Source organism: Chinchilla lanigera, unplaced genomic scaffold (assembly GCF_000276665.1).
Source record: "Chinchilla lanigera isolate Chin_1 unplaced genomic scaffold, ChiLan1.0 scaffold00155, whole genome shotgun sequence".
NCBI classification, from domain to species: domain Eukaryota; kingdom Metazoa; phylum Chordata; class Mammalia; order Rodentia; family Chinchillidae; genus Chinchilla; species Chinchilla lanigera.
In genome coordinates this window covers 251,905-265,333 of record NW_004955556.1, presented here as the reverse complement: position 1 = coordinate 265,333, position 13,429 = coordinate 251,905, and the positions used below count along the sequence as shown (strand labels likewise).

The 13,429-nt window shown below is 40.6% G+C and overlaps 1 protein-coding gene across 1 annotated transcript; it reads right to left on the bottom strand.

Moving 5' to 3' along the window:
* Positions 1–2,867: 2,867 nt before the first annotated feature.
* On the bottom strand, positions 2,868–10,275 carry LOC102023640 (beta-microseminoprotein-like). The gene is made up of 4 exons (XM_005412549.1): positions 10,193–10,275; positions 9,473–9,578; positions 8,100–8,205; positions 2,868–3,153 (listed from the first exon to the last, which is right to left on the bottom strand). The coding sequence occupies exons 1-4, from the start codon at positions 10,211–10,213 to the stop codon at positions 2,964–2,966; spliced, it is 423 nt and encodes a 140-aa protein (XP_005412606.1). The 5' UTR covers positions 10,214–10,275; the 3' UTR covers positions 2,868–2,963.
* Positions 10,276–13,429: the final 3,154 nt, after the last annotated feature.

The following is a 13,429-nucleotide window of genomic DNA, read 5'->3' as shown; positions in this document are numbered from 1 at the left end:
ACTCAGTCTGTAATGTCCGTGGGGTCTTTGTTCTCACGTCCTGCTCTCAGGGATTGGATGGGGCCTACCTGGCTCTGTGCGAGCATTTCAGCTGGGAATCGTGGTGGTATGCGTCCAGCGCAAACTCGGACTCAGGAGCCTTGCCGCTCCTGGAGCCACATTTTCTTTACCCATTCATCTTTTGATGGGCATTGGAGCTCTTTACAAGATTTACCTATTATAAATTGTGCTGCCATAAAATAAGGTGTGTATATATCATTGTGGTATGATGCTTTTAACTTGATGGGGAAGATAATAAGAAGAATAGCTGATTCAAATGAAATCTCTAATCTTAACTTTTTGAGGAAACTACATATTGATTTCCATATTGATTGTATGAATTTACACTCCCATCAAAAGTGAAGAAGTGTTCCTTATCCTCACAGTTTCACCGCTGTTTGTTATTATTTGATTTTTTGGTGGTAGGCATTCTTTCTGGAGTGAAATGCAATCTCAATGTTTTAACTTACAATTCTTGAATGACTATGATGTGTGTTCCTGCTTTTAAAAATGTATACCTAAGTGTTTTCAGAGGAACTTGTTATGTGAAATAATTGCCAGAGCTCTTCAAAAATATCAAGGCTGTCGAAGTTCACAAAAGGCTGATCTGTGGTTTCTGATTAAAGGTAGCTGAAGTAATCTCATGACTAAATACAATCTGTAATTCTGGACTCAAATAGAGACTATGGGAAAATAATGACATTTGCTTATGTTATATGGACAATATGGTATCAATGCTTGTTGTTTTTTGCAAGGTAGGTATTATTTCATGTTGTATCTTGTACCTAGCTGATCTCTCACGGCCTTATGAACTCATAGGTGGGCCTATTGGGAGTGACTGAATAACAGGTATGTGACACTAGATTGTAGGTGTTTGATACTGAATCAGCCTGTTCATTGGTTTAACATAGTTCTGGATGGGATGATAGAATTATAGCAGAGGAAAGCACCACCCTGGGTTGTGGCACCAACAAATAGGCTTGTTCCCTGGTGGAAAATAAAGGGAAGAAGAGAAAGAAGTCTGCTGTCTCCTGCCTGTCATTCCATGAACATGCTCCTCTGCCATGCTGCCTTGCCTTGGAGCCAGCCAATTACTGTTATTTGTACATGATACATAGTAAATGTACATATTTATGGGATGCATTATGACTTTTCAATACATGTACACAAAGCATAAAGAGCAGATCAGTTTAATTGGGAGATGTATCACCTCCATTCATGGAGAACATGAATTATACTCTCTCTTAGTGTTTTGACATCTTTAATTAGTTGTTGTCAAGAATAGTTGTCCCACTGTGCTAAAGAGTACAAGAACCCATTCCTCATATCCACCTGCATATAAAACCACAAAATCAAAGAATCAAATTCATGGGTAAACAGCATGATGTTGGCCAAGGAGGGGAGAGATGGGAGCCATCACAGTGACTGTTTCATAGCTACAGTATTTCCATATCTGTGGTGAAAGTGCAGCAGGTGGGTATTGGTGACAGCTACACAGCAGTGTGAATGAAACGAGCACAACTGTACTGCATACTTAAAGTGTGATACAAAGATGGGATAAATATTGTATAAATTTTGAGGTGATTTTTTTAAAGATTGAGTAAACAACTATGAGAATCGAGATCATAACTCATATCACTCAAGTCCACCTGTTGTGCTTGCATGTGGCAAAACAGGATATGAAGACTTTTAGATGTGCTTCGGAGGGTGAGCTGTGAGCAAAGCGAAAAAGACCTAAACCCATGTATTCACAATAAGCAACAGTGAGAGTCTGTGAAGGGAAGGAAGGTGAAGATATAGTTGTTTAGAAGAGGATGTCCTAGAGGTCACCAAGACTCCAGTAGAAATCAGACACAATTAACTCTTCAAGCAGAGGAACCCAAGAAGTTGTGCCCCAAATTATTTGTCTCCCAGTCTCCTTTGAACCATGATAAGAACTTTGAAATAAGACTTACTGGAATTAAAGTTGGACAAAGCACATTCTAATTTCCCAGAAAGATGATAAAATTGAGGGGCTGCCTCATATGATAAATGATCCTCATAGCAAGTTTGAACATGATGGTCAGTGTGGGGAATTGTAGCACTGCATCAATTGCCCACAGCTGCTTGCTTGATATTTGTCAGGTGCAGAGTAACTCTAAGCCCCAGCACAGCAAGAGTCTGACCTCTCCATTCACTGCTAGATCCCAGGCCTAGCACCTTGCATGGTGCAAACAATCAATAATGGATGATGGAAGCACACACTCTCTAACACACATGCAGTAAAAGAAACGTGGGTTATCACTGAAATCACCTAATGCTGAGTGTTTGTGCACAGCAAAAGACACAGAGATCCCTGTACTCAGGTTGGGGCACACTGTCAGAGCCCTGGCCTTGATTTGCTGATGGTCTGTATATCTTTCTGTGAGAAATTTATCAAGCTGTTTTTCCCACCGTGTCCTGACTTCAGGTATATGTGGAGGAATGTGAGGACAAAGTAGTTATGATACTACCTGAAATAAAGCTAGAGTTTGAACACGAATTCTGCAAACTGAATAAAGAGCTAACATCATCTCAAAGATACACTTATTTTTTCTTTGTTCACAAAGTTGCAGGACATAGGCAGCAGAGGGTGATGTGTGAGAAGTGGTAGAGGTAGCAGTGTTTTCTGTGGAGAGATGCATGAAGACTAACTGCAATGTGGGAATCATGCTGCACCTTTAATTTATATTATTTTGTCTACCCCTTTAAATGTCTGTGGGCTTTGTTATGTACATTAAATTACTACACACATAATTAATAATATTAAAAAATACATACTCGAGGATTTGCTCAAGAATGATTTTACTGATAGGCAGGGCTCCACAATCACAGACTGGTAGAAATCAAGAGAGATGAACTGAATGAGGTAGACTTTCTCTTGTACTATTCCTGTGGTGATACTACTAACATGAGGATGGTGGTTTCTGAGAAGGGAGTAGGACACGCTCGGCCGCCTTCAAGACATCAAGTATCCGGACATAGAAAGTACAAGGCTTTGGTTGATCCCAAGTCTGCACAACAGTGACGCTACAGTCATTCGTGTGAAACACGGTGTGGCATTTGGACTTGTCATACTGAAGAGGTATATGGAGTCTGCCATGGAGAAAGAACACAGCTGTTAGAAGGACAAGAACAAAAGTCACCCCATTCCACTGCCCAGGCCAGTTCTCAACTGATGCTGTCTTGGGTACCCATCACTAACCTAAGGTACACCTTGTTTGGGAGCCTTAAGGTACGTCCCAGACACCTAGATCTGTCTGTACCATAGAGCACAGACAGCAGCTCTCACGTATATCCTCCATTTATCCCTGTATGCCCAGAAAGCAGAACACTTTCTCACAGGTCAAGGACAGGGTTGCCTCACACTGTGGTTGGGAAGTCTTATCCAGGCAGTTGTTTTCCCATTCTCTCTATTTAGGAGGTGGTCAGCACTGACACAGCTGGAATGTGGTAAAAAGTGCTCTCTCACATCATGTGGTGAGCTATTACCAGATCTGCTAACACCACCAACAGAAGCAAGGGAGCCAACCCAGGTCTCAGTCCAAAGAGGCAAAAGAAATATAATTAACTTAGGGCCACATTCCTGGAAAAATCCAACTCACATCCAGTGGGGCCCAGCTTTGTGCTCTCTATCCCCTTCAAGTACACTGAAGAAGGGTTAAAATGCCTTACATGTACAGAAGCAGTAAATTCAACAGTACTTTGGGAAAATATTTCCCCTCATGTAGAGATACTGGACTTATACTTTAATAAGAGAATCATTTCCATCTCTTTCTCAGCCATTCAAAGCAGTGTGGTTCTTCAATGCTCACTACATGGACCCTAAGCACTAACACTTATGGTCCTTCAGGATACACTAAAGAGGAAGGCAGAAATCTGATCACTGGGACCAAGGCACTGGGCACTGAGCCAGTGGACCAGGCATAATAGATACCCCTTAATACAGCATCCTGTAAGAAAAAGCAGAATATGGAATCCTACATTGGGCTCTAAAGTCCCCCTCCATTAAGACTAAAAACTGGTTCCGTGGCATTACAAAATATTCTGAAGTGTTTATGAGTTGAGAGACTATGATGCAGAGCTATTTATTTAACTAATAGCCTCACAAATGACTATATAAGGTTTGATATCCAGTACACAAAAGGATAAAAGAAAAAATGCTATTAATTGCCATTACTTTTAGAAAGTAGAACTATAAATAAAGTAATATTTTTGTTGTACTTTCCAATATTTCTATACAAAATGTAAGTTTTTAGCACACCTATAAGAAAATGTCATTGAAAATATTTTAAAATTCAGAAGTGATGGTATTCATATCTGAATGGGAAATGGTTCAACAACAGAGGAAGTAAGCCTGATAGTTATCAGAAGTTAAACCCAAAGTGCATATAACTTATGAATTCTACTACAGTTAGAACTTTAAAGAGAGAAAAACAAAAATGTCAACACACGTGTGTGCTCCAGCTGTCTTACTCACTATAAACAAACATGCAGGCATCTAGAAGTCTCTTTACACAGCAATGGATAAACCACACATGGAGCTCTAACGCATGGTGTTATTACTGTGGAGCTGAGGAAATGTGCATCAACAGGGCTGCATGTTGGGCAGCACCTCAGAAAAGTAATTCAACAGACCAGACAAGCACCATGAGTTCCACTAGCATGAACTACCTAGAAGAGGAAAAGTCACTTAGACAGAAGGAAGATTAGAAGATTGCGGATTAGGGGTGGGCAGAAAAGGGGAATGGAAATTATAGAATACAGAATACAGCGTTAGGGTTTGGGATCATTAAAACTTTTGGGAATAGTCAGATATTGTGGGATCCATATAATCCCAAGTACATGGGAGGGTGAGGCAGAAGGATTGAAATTTCAAGGCCAGCATTGAGGAAGGCCGGGGATTGATCAAAAGTACTCACACAGCAAACAAATAATACTACAACAAAAAAACTGGAAATGGTGATGTTTCAACAATAATGTGAATGTCAATGTCCGTGAATTTTAAACTTGAAAATTATCAAATTAAAATTTTTACATAATATATATTTTACTCATATAGCAAATAATTATAAATAAAATAGTGATCATTAAAAGATACCTAATCTTAAAAACATGTTTGGTAGGTAAAGAATGTGTATAATTTTTCCATCATTGTGCAGGATTAAGTTGTTGACTCAGGACCCATCACTGGATTCAACTTTAATTCCAACCAGAGCTAGCATGAGAGAGTAAACAGCTGAGAATCTCAGGGAGAACATTGTTTTCCTGTTATTAGACCCCTCCACCGGGAGGCTGGATGCTTTCTTATCTGTCTGGGTTCAGGGCTTGTGGGGCTGGGCCTGTGTCAAACAGAGACACGAACACCCCCCTGCTTTGTCCAGTGAGCCTCTGTCTCAGAGACGATTAACTAAATAAGCCCGTGTTGCCTCCACGAAAGAAAGATCATGAGAAAACATACATGGTAGGAAGTGAAACAGTTAAAGTTGAAGAGACAGCTAATTCTGATAATTGGATAATTGAGTCCATGTCCCTACAGCAAAGCAGCATGAATTACGGGACAGAAAACATGGCAGGAAAGAATAAAAAATCTGCACTCTATCCCCCAAGTACTACAGCTTTGACATCCATAGAAAACTCATAGGAAACACTGGCAGAATCCTAGGCTACCCTCTGTTCAATATGAGCAGTGAAGGAACACAGGGTTTAAGAAAAAGTACACTGAAGATCACTCCTGATAATTCCCATCTGATAATTCCAACCTGGACACATGGTTTTGAGTCTGTCCTTGTCCTAGGCTCAGGGCCAAAGACCAGGCCCATAGAAATTATAACAACCACAGTAAGTGAATGGATAACTATGCTAAATATCATTTATTTCTCACTTCCACCTGACAATCTTCAGATTATTGTGAGGAATGAGACTGTGAGAGACTGAGAAACTTACAAGGGAACACACAGCTATTACACAAGTTCAAGGATATTCAGACTCAGGTAGCTGAGTCCAGCATTGAGGGTCTTTTCACTTTTCTGCCAGGATTTGTACTCACTCTTCTTCACTTGACTTTTGTGAAATAAAAGGTCCTATGGTTGTACAAGTATGAGAGATGACTGTTCTATGGGTGACCATTTAGAAAACAGGTGGAAATGCTCCCTTGTGAGGGAGGAAATTTGGACTATTACAGGATATGGTTGAGATTCAATCACGCTTCAGAGTCAACTTTTACTTGCTACCAAGAAAAGTCTACTTTTAAGAGCCACAAAATCAAGAAACAGCTGAAATAGGCTGTTTTCAGTCATTAAAATGTCTGGGAAGATGCACTTGACATCTGTCTCAGCCTGGTAGTGAAACTTTCTCTCCCATTGCTCCACTATGCACTAAGTAAGAGGCTACTCAACCATTGTGGGAAGAACTTTCCAGAAAGTTTAACTCTCATAATATTTGGGCATTCAGGTTAAGTGATCTTTTTGCTCCTCTAGTTTCTGTGGTATATGTAGGATTCTCTGAGATTCTATTACGGTAAGTCTTAGAGGCATGTTCGGGAAATGCTACATTAAACAATGCTTCTTCCTGCAAAGACACTCCTGTTAGGCATGCACATTAGGTGGATGGTAGAACAATTGCCTAGTATGCCTGAGTCCTGGAACCATTGCTATGACTACAAAAAACAAATAAAACAGACACTATTCTTGGAAAACACTATAAGCCAGAGCTTACTGATAGAGATATTAGGACTGTGGACTGTTAGTAAGGTGCTTCATTTGAACATGGCTCAGGTATCTGCACTCTACCCACCAAGTGATACAGCTTTGACATCCACAGAAAACTGGTAGGAAGCACTGGTAGAATCCTAGGCTACCCTCAGTTCAATATGAGCAGTGAAGGAACACGGGGTTTCAGAGAAAGTGCACTGAAGATCACTCCTGATAACTCCCATCTTTTCGTTATGACTGTGTTTACAATACTTCTGTTATTGTACTCCTCCAAGGTTAAGGCTACAGTGGTCATGAAGACAAATTCGACAAAGGCATTTGGCCAATGAATATTCTTTTCATTTCTCCAGAAACCATGCACATACGGATATTCCAGAATAAATATAATGAATAGGTAAAGAGGATTAAAACTGAAGTGGAATCAAGTCAAGTGCCCATTCACAGGTGAAACCATAGCTATAACGTGTTCTGTCCATACAATTTAATGTCACAATGTTTGCAGTAAAGGACATTCTAGCACACATTGCTATAAGGATAGACCTTGAGCATTTCATGCTAAGTTCAGTGAAGGCATCTCAACAGTTGAAATATTTAGTGCATGCAAGTGTATGAATCTCCTAGAACAGCTGTGTGATGCTTGTAGATACAGAAGGGAGAACAGTGATGGCCAAGGGCTGGGGCACCAGGGGAGGGAAGTGATGGTTGTATTGATGCTGAACTTTAGTTGTCCAAGATAAAAGGACTGTTGGGATAATTGGTGCAGCTGTTGCACAGCAGTGTGAATCTACTAAATGAACATGATCAGTACAAAATACAGGACTAAAATTAAACTCCTGCATCAAATCCAGAGTGAGCCCTCATGGACACTGTGGCATCTAGGTGACAGTCACTTTTGGATACAGACTCTCACTGGTAGTAGATGGAACTGCTCCTGGGGATGTTGACAGTCTGGGTTGCTATGCCTATAGAGCAGACAGATGGGAAATCTCAGTCTTCACTCAATTTTAATGTGAGTCTAAAAATGCTATAAAAATAAATCTCTTAGAAACACATGAAAGAGGCCAGGCATGTTGGTGCAAGCCTGTAATCCCAGCACTGGGAAGGCTGAGGCAGGAGTATTGTTGTGAGTTCAAGACCAGCCTGGGTTACAAAGGAAGCTTAAAGCCAGCTTGAACTGTACAGTGAGACCTTGTCTCAAAAAGACAAACAAGCAAGCAAACAAACAAACAAACAAAAGAAACTCCTGAAAGAAGGAATTTTGTATGTGGGAGGAGGTGTTCCTTGGGGACAACCACATACCCTCTTGATCACTACTGGAGTGATACTCACATACTGCAGCATTCCAACTTATTTTGATAGCAAACACACTTAGTACAGTTCCAAGACATCCATGTTGAGTTTATTGGGTGTGTGGTTCCATCAAGATCCCTGCATACTGAAAAAAAGTCACCACAGCACCATCAGTAGAGATCCCAAGTCATGAAATAGGAACAGGTCTTTGAGGACATTGAGGCCAGGCCTTGGCTTGAGGAGATAGATAATTTAGAAGCCATATATGATAGTGGTGATCTATGAATCCTCAAAAGAACTACAGTACTAAGAAGTCCATAACTGTTAATATTTTCTAAAACAAACTAAAATTGTTCTAAGTTTAACTTCAGACTAAGAATTTAAATAATAACTAAGGGGCTCCTCTTTGATTTTAAATCAACTTTCGCCCCATGGAGTAGCTCTAAAAAATGCTCATTTCTGTACTTTTGAGTTTTCTTCCTTTCACTTTGGCTCTCAATACTATGTGCACTTGTGCAGTGGAGATCAAGGGGACTCAAAAGTGTTTATTGAACAGGTGTGGGCTGGTGAAAGATTTCATTTTCAGCATGTAAAAAGCCCTAGGTTAAATCCCCAGCACCAGAGCAAATCAGCATACTGAAACAATGTAGTACAAAAAAAAAAATCTACATTAAGCCCTACCATAGAACATAAAATCAAGATTCCTGGGTAAAAACCCATGCTGCCCTCACATTCAAAATATTCACCAAGTGATCCCAATGTTCAAGAAAGTTTGAGCACTGCTGCAGAGACCTTTGGGGCCACATGATCTTGCTGAACTCCCACCCTCAGCATCATCTTGGCCACCCTGGACATGGAACATTAACAACTCCTTGAAGGTCCCCTGAATTAGCACCTCCAAGTTAGAAAGACTCCTCAGTTTGGCATGAACATCAAAGTCTGAATACCTTTTTGGACTAAGCAGTAGTTACTATCCTTGGATTCATGTGCGAGTCAACCAAGCAATTTTGTTTTGTTTTGTTTTTTTTTGGTTTTTCTGGGTTTTTCTCCAGTACCGGGAACCGAACTCACGGCCTTGCACTTGCCAGGCAGGTGCTTTTGCCGCTGAGCTAAGTCCCCAGCCCCCAACCAAGCAATTTTGAATGTGCAGCTCTGACAACACAGATTCTGTTTCATCTAGACTTACATGAAGCCTAACACTAGTAAGTTTGCAAAGCTCTCCGGACAATTTTCAGCCAGACAGAAATGCGAATTGCTTTCTTATACACAGGCCACATTGAAAACTCTCTTTGAGTCCATATCTGTATCTTCCCTTACACAGCTTCACTTATTGATTCAAGGGCCTTCACCTCACAGTAGATCCTATCTTCCAGGCAACAGTAGTGTAATCAACATTGAGAATGAAGACTTACCTGGAAGAGAATCACCTTCACCTTGAACCAGGGGTTGGAGGTAGCAGTGGGCTTTGCATACAGTCACAAAGGTGGCCAGGACCAGGAGGCTGCCCAGGAGGGCTTTCTGTAATGTAAGGTAAGTCAGGGTGGAGAATGAGTGGATTCAGAGTGTCACGCTGGACTGACCAACATAAAGCTCCTTTCTGGGATCTTTAGTGTTATTCTGAAGTTTGAGATTCTTTCCTCTGCTTACCCGAGCCAAGAACCAGACTTACAGTGTCTCAGTAAACGAAGGATAGAACTGTATATGTGTTCAGAATTCCACAGCAGCAACGAATGCGCTCTCTTATTAAAGAAGAATGCTGAAAACCCATGAGGATCAAGAATTTTTAAAGTTATTTTACAGAAAAGGAAGTGAAAAAGGGAAAAGAGGTTTTGAAACCAATAAAACACTGACAAAGACACAGAAAATGCTGAGTATAGTAGCCTGTGCTTGCAATCCCAGAACTTGAGAGGTTAAGGCTGGAGAACCACAAGTTCAAGGCTGGATTCAATTATGTAATGAGACCCTATCTTAAAAAAAGACACAAAGTGAAATAACATATAGTCAGATGCTTGTTTGAACAGAGTTAATTAGACACATGACTAGAAAGACAGAATGAAGCAATATTTGTGACTTTCTTAGTTTTTGAGACTCAATACCTGCAAATTAAACCAGGAGAGGTTTGTGTTACTCACAGTTTGCATGGTCGACAGCATAGTGGAAAGGCCTAATGCTGAGGAATTATGCTGATGTCAAGGTGGCCTTCAGGAGATTCAAATAAATAGGAGGAGCTGAAACGAAAATATACTGTTTTAGGACACCACGTCACACCCACAGTGAACTGCCTCTTTTGGCCAGCACTACCTTGTAATAGCAAGTCAGCAATAATACCCCCACAATCCAGCCATCTTCCAGAATCTCAGAATCTCCAATTTTGCATGCATGATCCTTTTTTTATCAGTAGGATGGGGGTGTCTAGATAAAAACCACAGAATTCTGCTCCTTGCCACACAAAAAAGTCTTGCACATTTCTCTCTATATATTACAATTTGTCTGTCTCTAAGTGTTGCCAAAGTTCTAATAATTTAGCATTGCTAAAAAGTGGAAGTCCAAAGTTTTCTCTGACATTGAAAGCAAACCCTAGGCTGTGAGACATTGTATAAAGTAAAAAAACTAAGTTAAATATTGCCAACACACAATGGCACAGGAAAATAATATTTCCATTCCAACTAAAAATTATAAGATAGAAAGGAAAGGAGCCAAATCCAGAAAGAACCCATCAGGGAAAAAAATAATTCTGTAGCTTCAGGTCTAGTACTCAAGGAAAGAGTTATCAAGATATACTCTCCAAATTCCTTGTGAGGTCCCACCCCTAGGGCATTGCTGGCAGGTACTGTTCTTATGGCTTCTGTCTTGGGCTGGCTTTGTTCAATTGTTGCAGCTTCCCTCAGATGATCCTCTTTCAGAGATTCACCAACTTCATTGCTCTCCACTGAAATTTTGGCTTTGCCTTCACAGCTTCACATATTGTCCTCTAAGAAGCACACTGCTAGACCTCACGGGACTTGTTTTTAAATCTGGGTAGAAGCCTCCACAATCCCATACATCTTGCATTCTGCATGAAGAGAAAATCAGTGCCCTGTGGTGATTGACTCCAAGGTCTGCTATAGGCGCTAACATTATTATGGTTGCAAGGCCCTGAATGCCTGGATGACTGAGCACTGTGAAAGGAATCCCAGGAACACAATTTCCAGGCAGCATTTCTTCAGGAAGCTATCCTAGGGCTCAGCACTCAATGTCTTTGAATTTTCCATACTTGTATCTGCAAAGCATAGGGATCTTGGGGTTCTTATGCCCTCATTTTATCCTTTGTATTATTCCTGATGCAAAGTACTTGGCTTCTTTTTATATTCCCCTTTTAAACAATCACACTATCCTCTTTTCCTACATTGAAGATTTCAATTACAGCAAAGGTATTTTTCTATTCAAAGAACATTTAAAATCATTGAGCTGTGCTGTTTGGTCTTGATTCTCAATCTAGAGCTGGCTAAAATACCCAACAGTACCTATGACACAGCCTCAACATTAGGCTTTCTTGAAATTTCCAACACCAGATTAGCTATCTCGTCTCCCTTAATCTGAGTATTCCAAGTTACAGTACATAAATAAAATGTAGAAAAATTTTCTTCTAGAATGTAACACACATGGCCTAAGAGCATAGGACCTAAAAAAATAACCCAGAAGGCTGACAGGTAGGGAGGAGAATCCTCAAGAGTCAAGGATCATGAGCTTTCATTCACTGACATGATATCACCTACAAATTAGTCCAGGTGGTGTGAGTACTGCAATGGAGACTGAGATGCTCAGACATAGACACATAGATATTGCAGCTTTTGGCATGTTTGAAGAAGGCATTTTTTGGAGGGGCAAGTGTAACATGTTTGGGCTCTTCTTATTTCCTACATTTCTCCAGTGAAATGTACTCAATTCATAACTATAAAGGGTGAGCTGAACCCTTTAAAAATCTTACTAAATTTGTGAACAGCAAGACTTGGAATTGCACTTGCTGTCCAAGTGGCAGTTTTCATTTGCATGAGACTCAGCTTAACCACACAGGAAACCTTCAATTTCCCCCCTCACCAAACACAGGTTGTTGAGAAAGTTTTGCTCTGTACATAGATCTGGGGATTTTCTGGGGTTGGGCTGATGCTGAACGTCTGGGGGTTATAATTTGACTGAGTCACAGAAGAGAGGCCTCAGAGGACAATACCCAGGGCTTCCAACCAAGTATAGAGATCCCAGGCTCTCCAGCTCTAGGGCACAGACCCAAGATTCAATGATTGGAGACAGTGTCTAAACTCAGGGACAGAGAAGACGAAATTATTATGTTTGAGAAAACTCACTTGGCCGTATCTGAATTTCTCTCTCTCTCTCTCTCTCTCTCTCTCTGTCTCTCTCTCTCTCTCTCCCTCTCTCTGCCTCCCTCCCTCCCTCCCTCCCTCCCTGAAGCTCAGTGTTCACATTTGTAAGGGGAGGGACTGGGGATTTAGCACAGTGGCAAAGCCCTTGCCTGGCAAGTGCAAGGCCATGAGTTCGATTCCTACTACCGGAAGAAAAACAAAAACAAAAACAAAAACAAAAAACATTTGTAAGGGAATACATCTCTCACTTTTTTGGGCAACATAATTCCCAGGGAGCTCAACTCAAAACACACAATCTCATGTTCCCTGAAGACAGATATGGCTATGGCCTTGGTACATGTGGACCTTGTTTCCTGGACAGATTTATAGGAAGTGAATAAATCAATGCTACCCTAGCATATAGCTGCACACAGTGAAGGTTGGGAAATAGTGTTGAAGTTTTTGCCTTAGTAGTTTCTGGGCTCAGATTCCAAGCCCCTGTTCACGTTGCTTTTGATGTTGTTGGTTGGAGGGTCATCCATGAGTTCCGAGGTGTTGAAGTTCCTTCCCATCTATGGATTCCTTCCAGTTACCTTCCTGAAACTTTCCTGGCCTTCCTCCCTCTATTCAGGAACATTGAACTCTAATGTGTGCTGCTGTAGAGAGTTTGAGACAGAAAAGAGGTCCTCACTTTTTTAAAAAATAGATTTGGAATCAGGATTTAGAAACAGGATTATTCCTTCATCAACACGATACAGCTAAAGGACACAGGGGATCACCTATGAAAGTCTTCTGACATTAAACTTTCCTGTGCAACTTTCTTATTTCTAGTACATATAATTATATTAATTATGAGAAGTTGGTACAAGTACAGAACACATTTTAATTCTTTTTCTGTCCCCTTCCCTCCACATTCATTTTTTCTTCACCCCATCTTCATCCACTTCCAATTTGTAAAATACCTATATTTCTGTCTCCTAACATCTCTCTTTTATTTTTATCTTTAATTTATTTATGCTCTGGGTTTCTCAT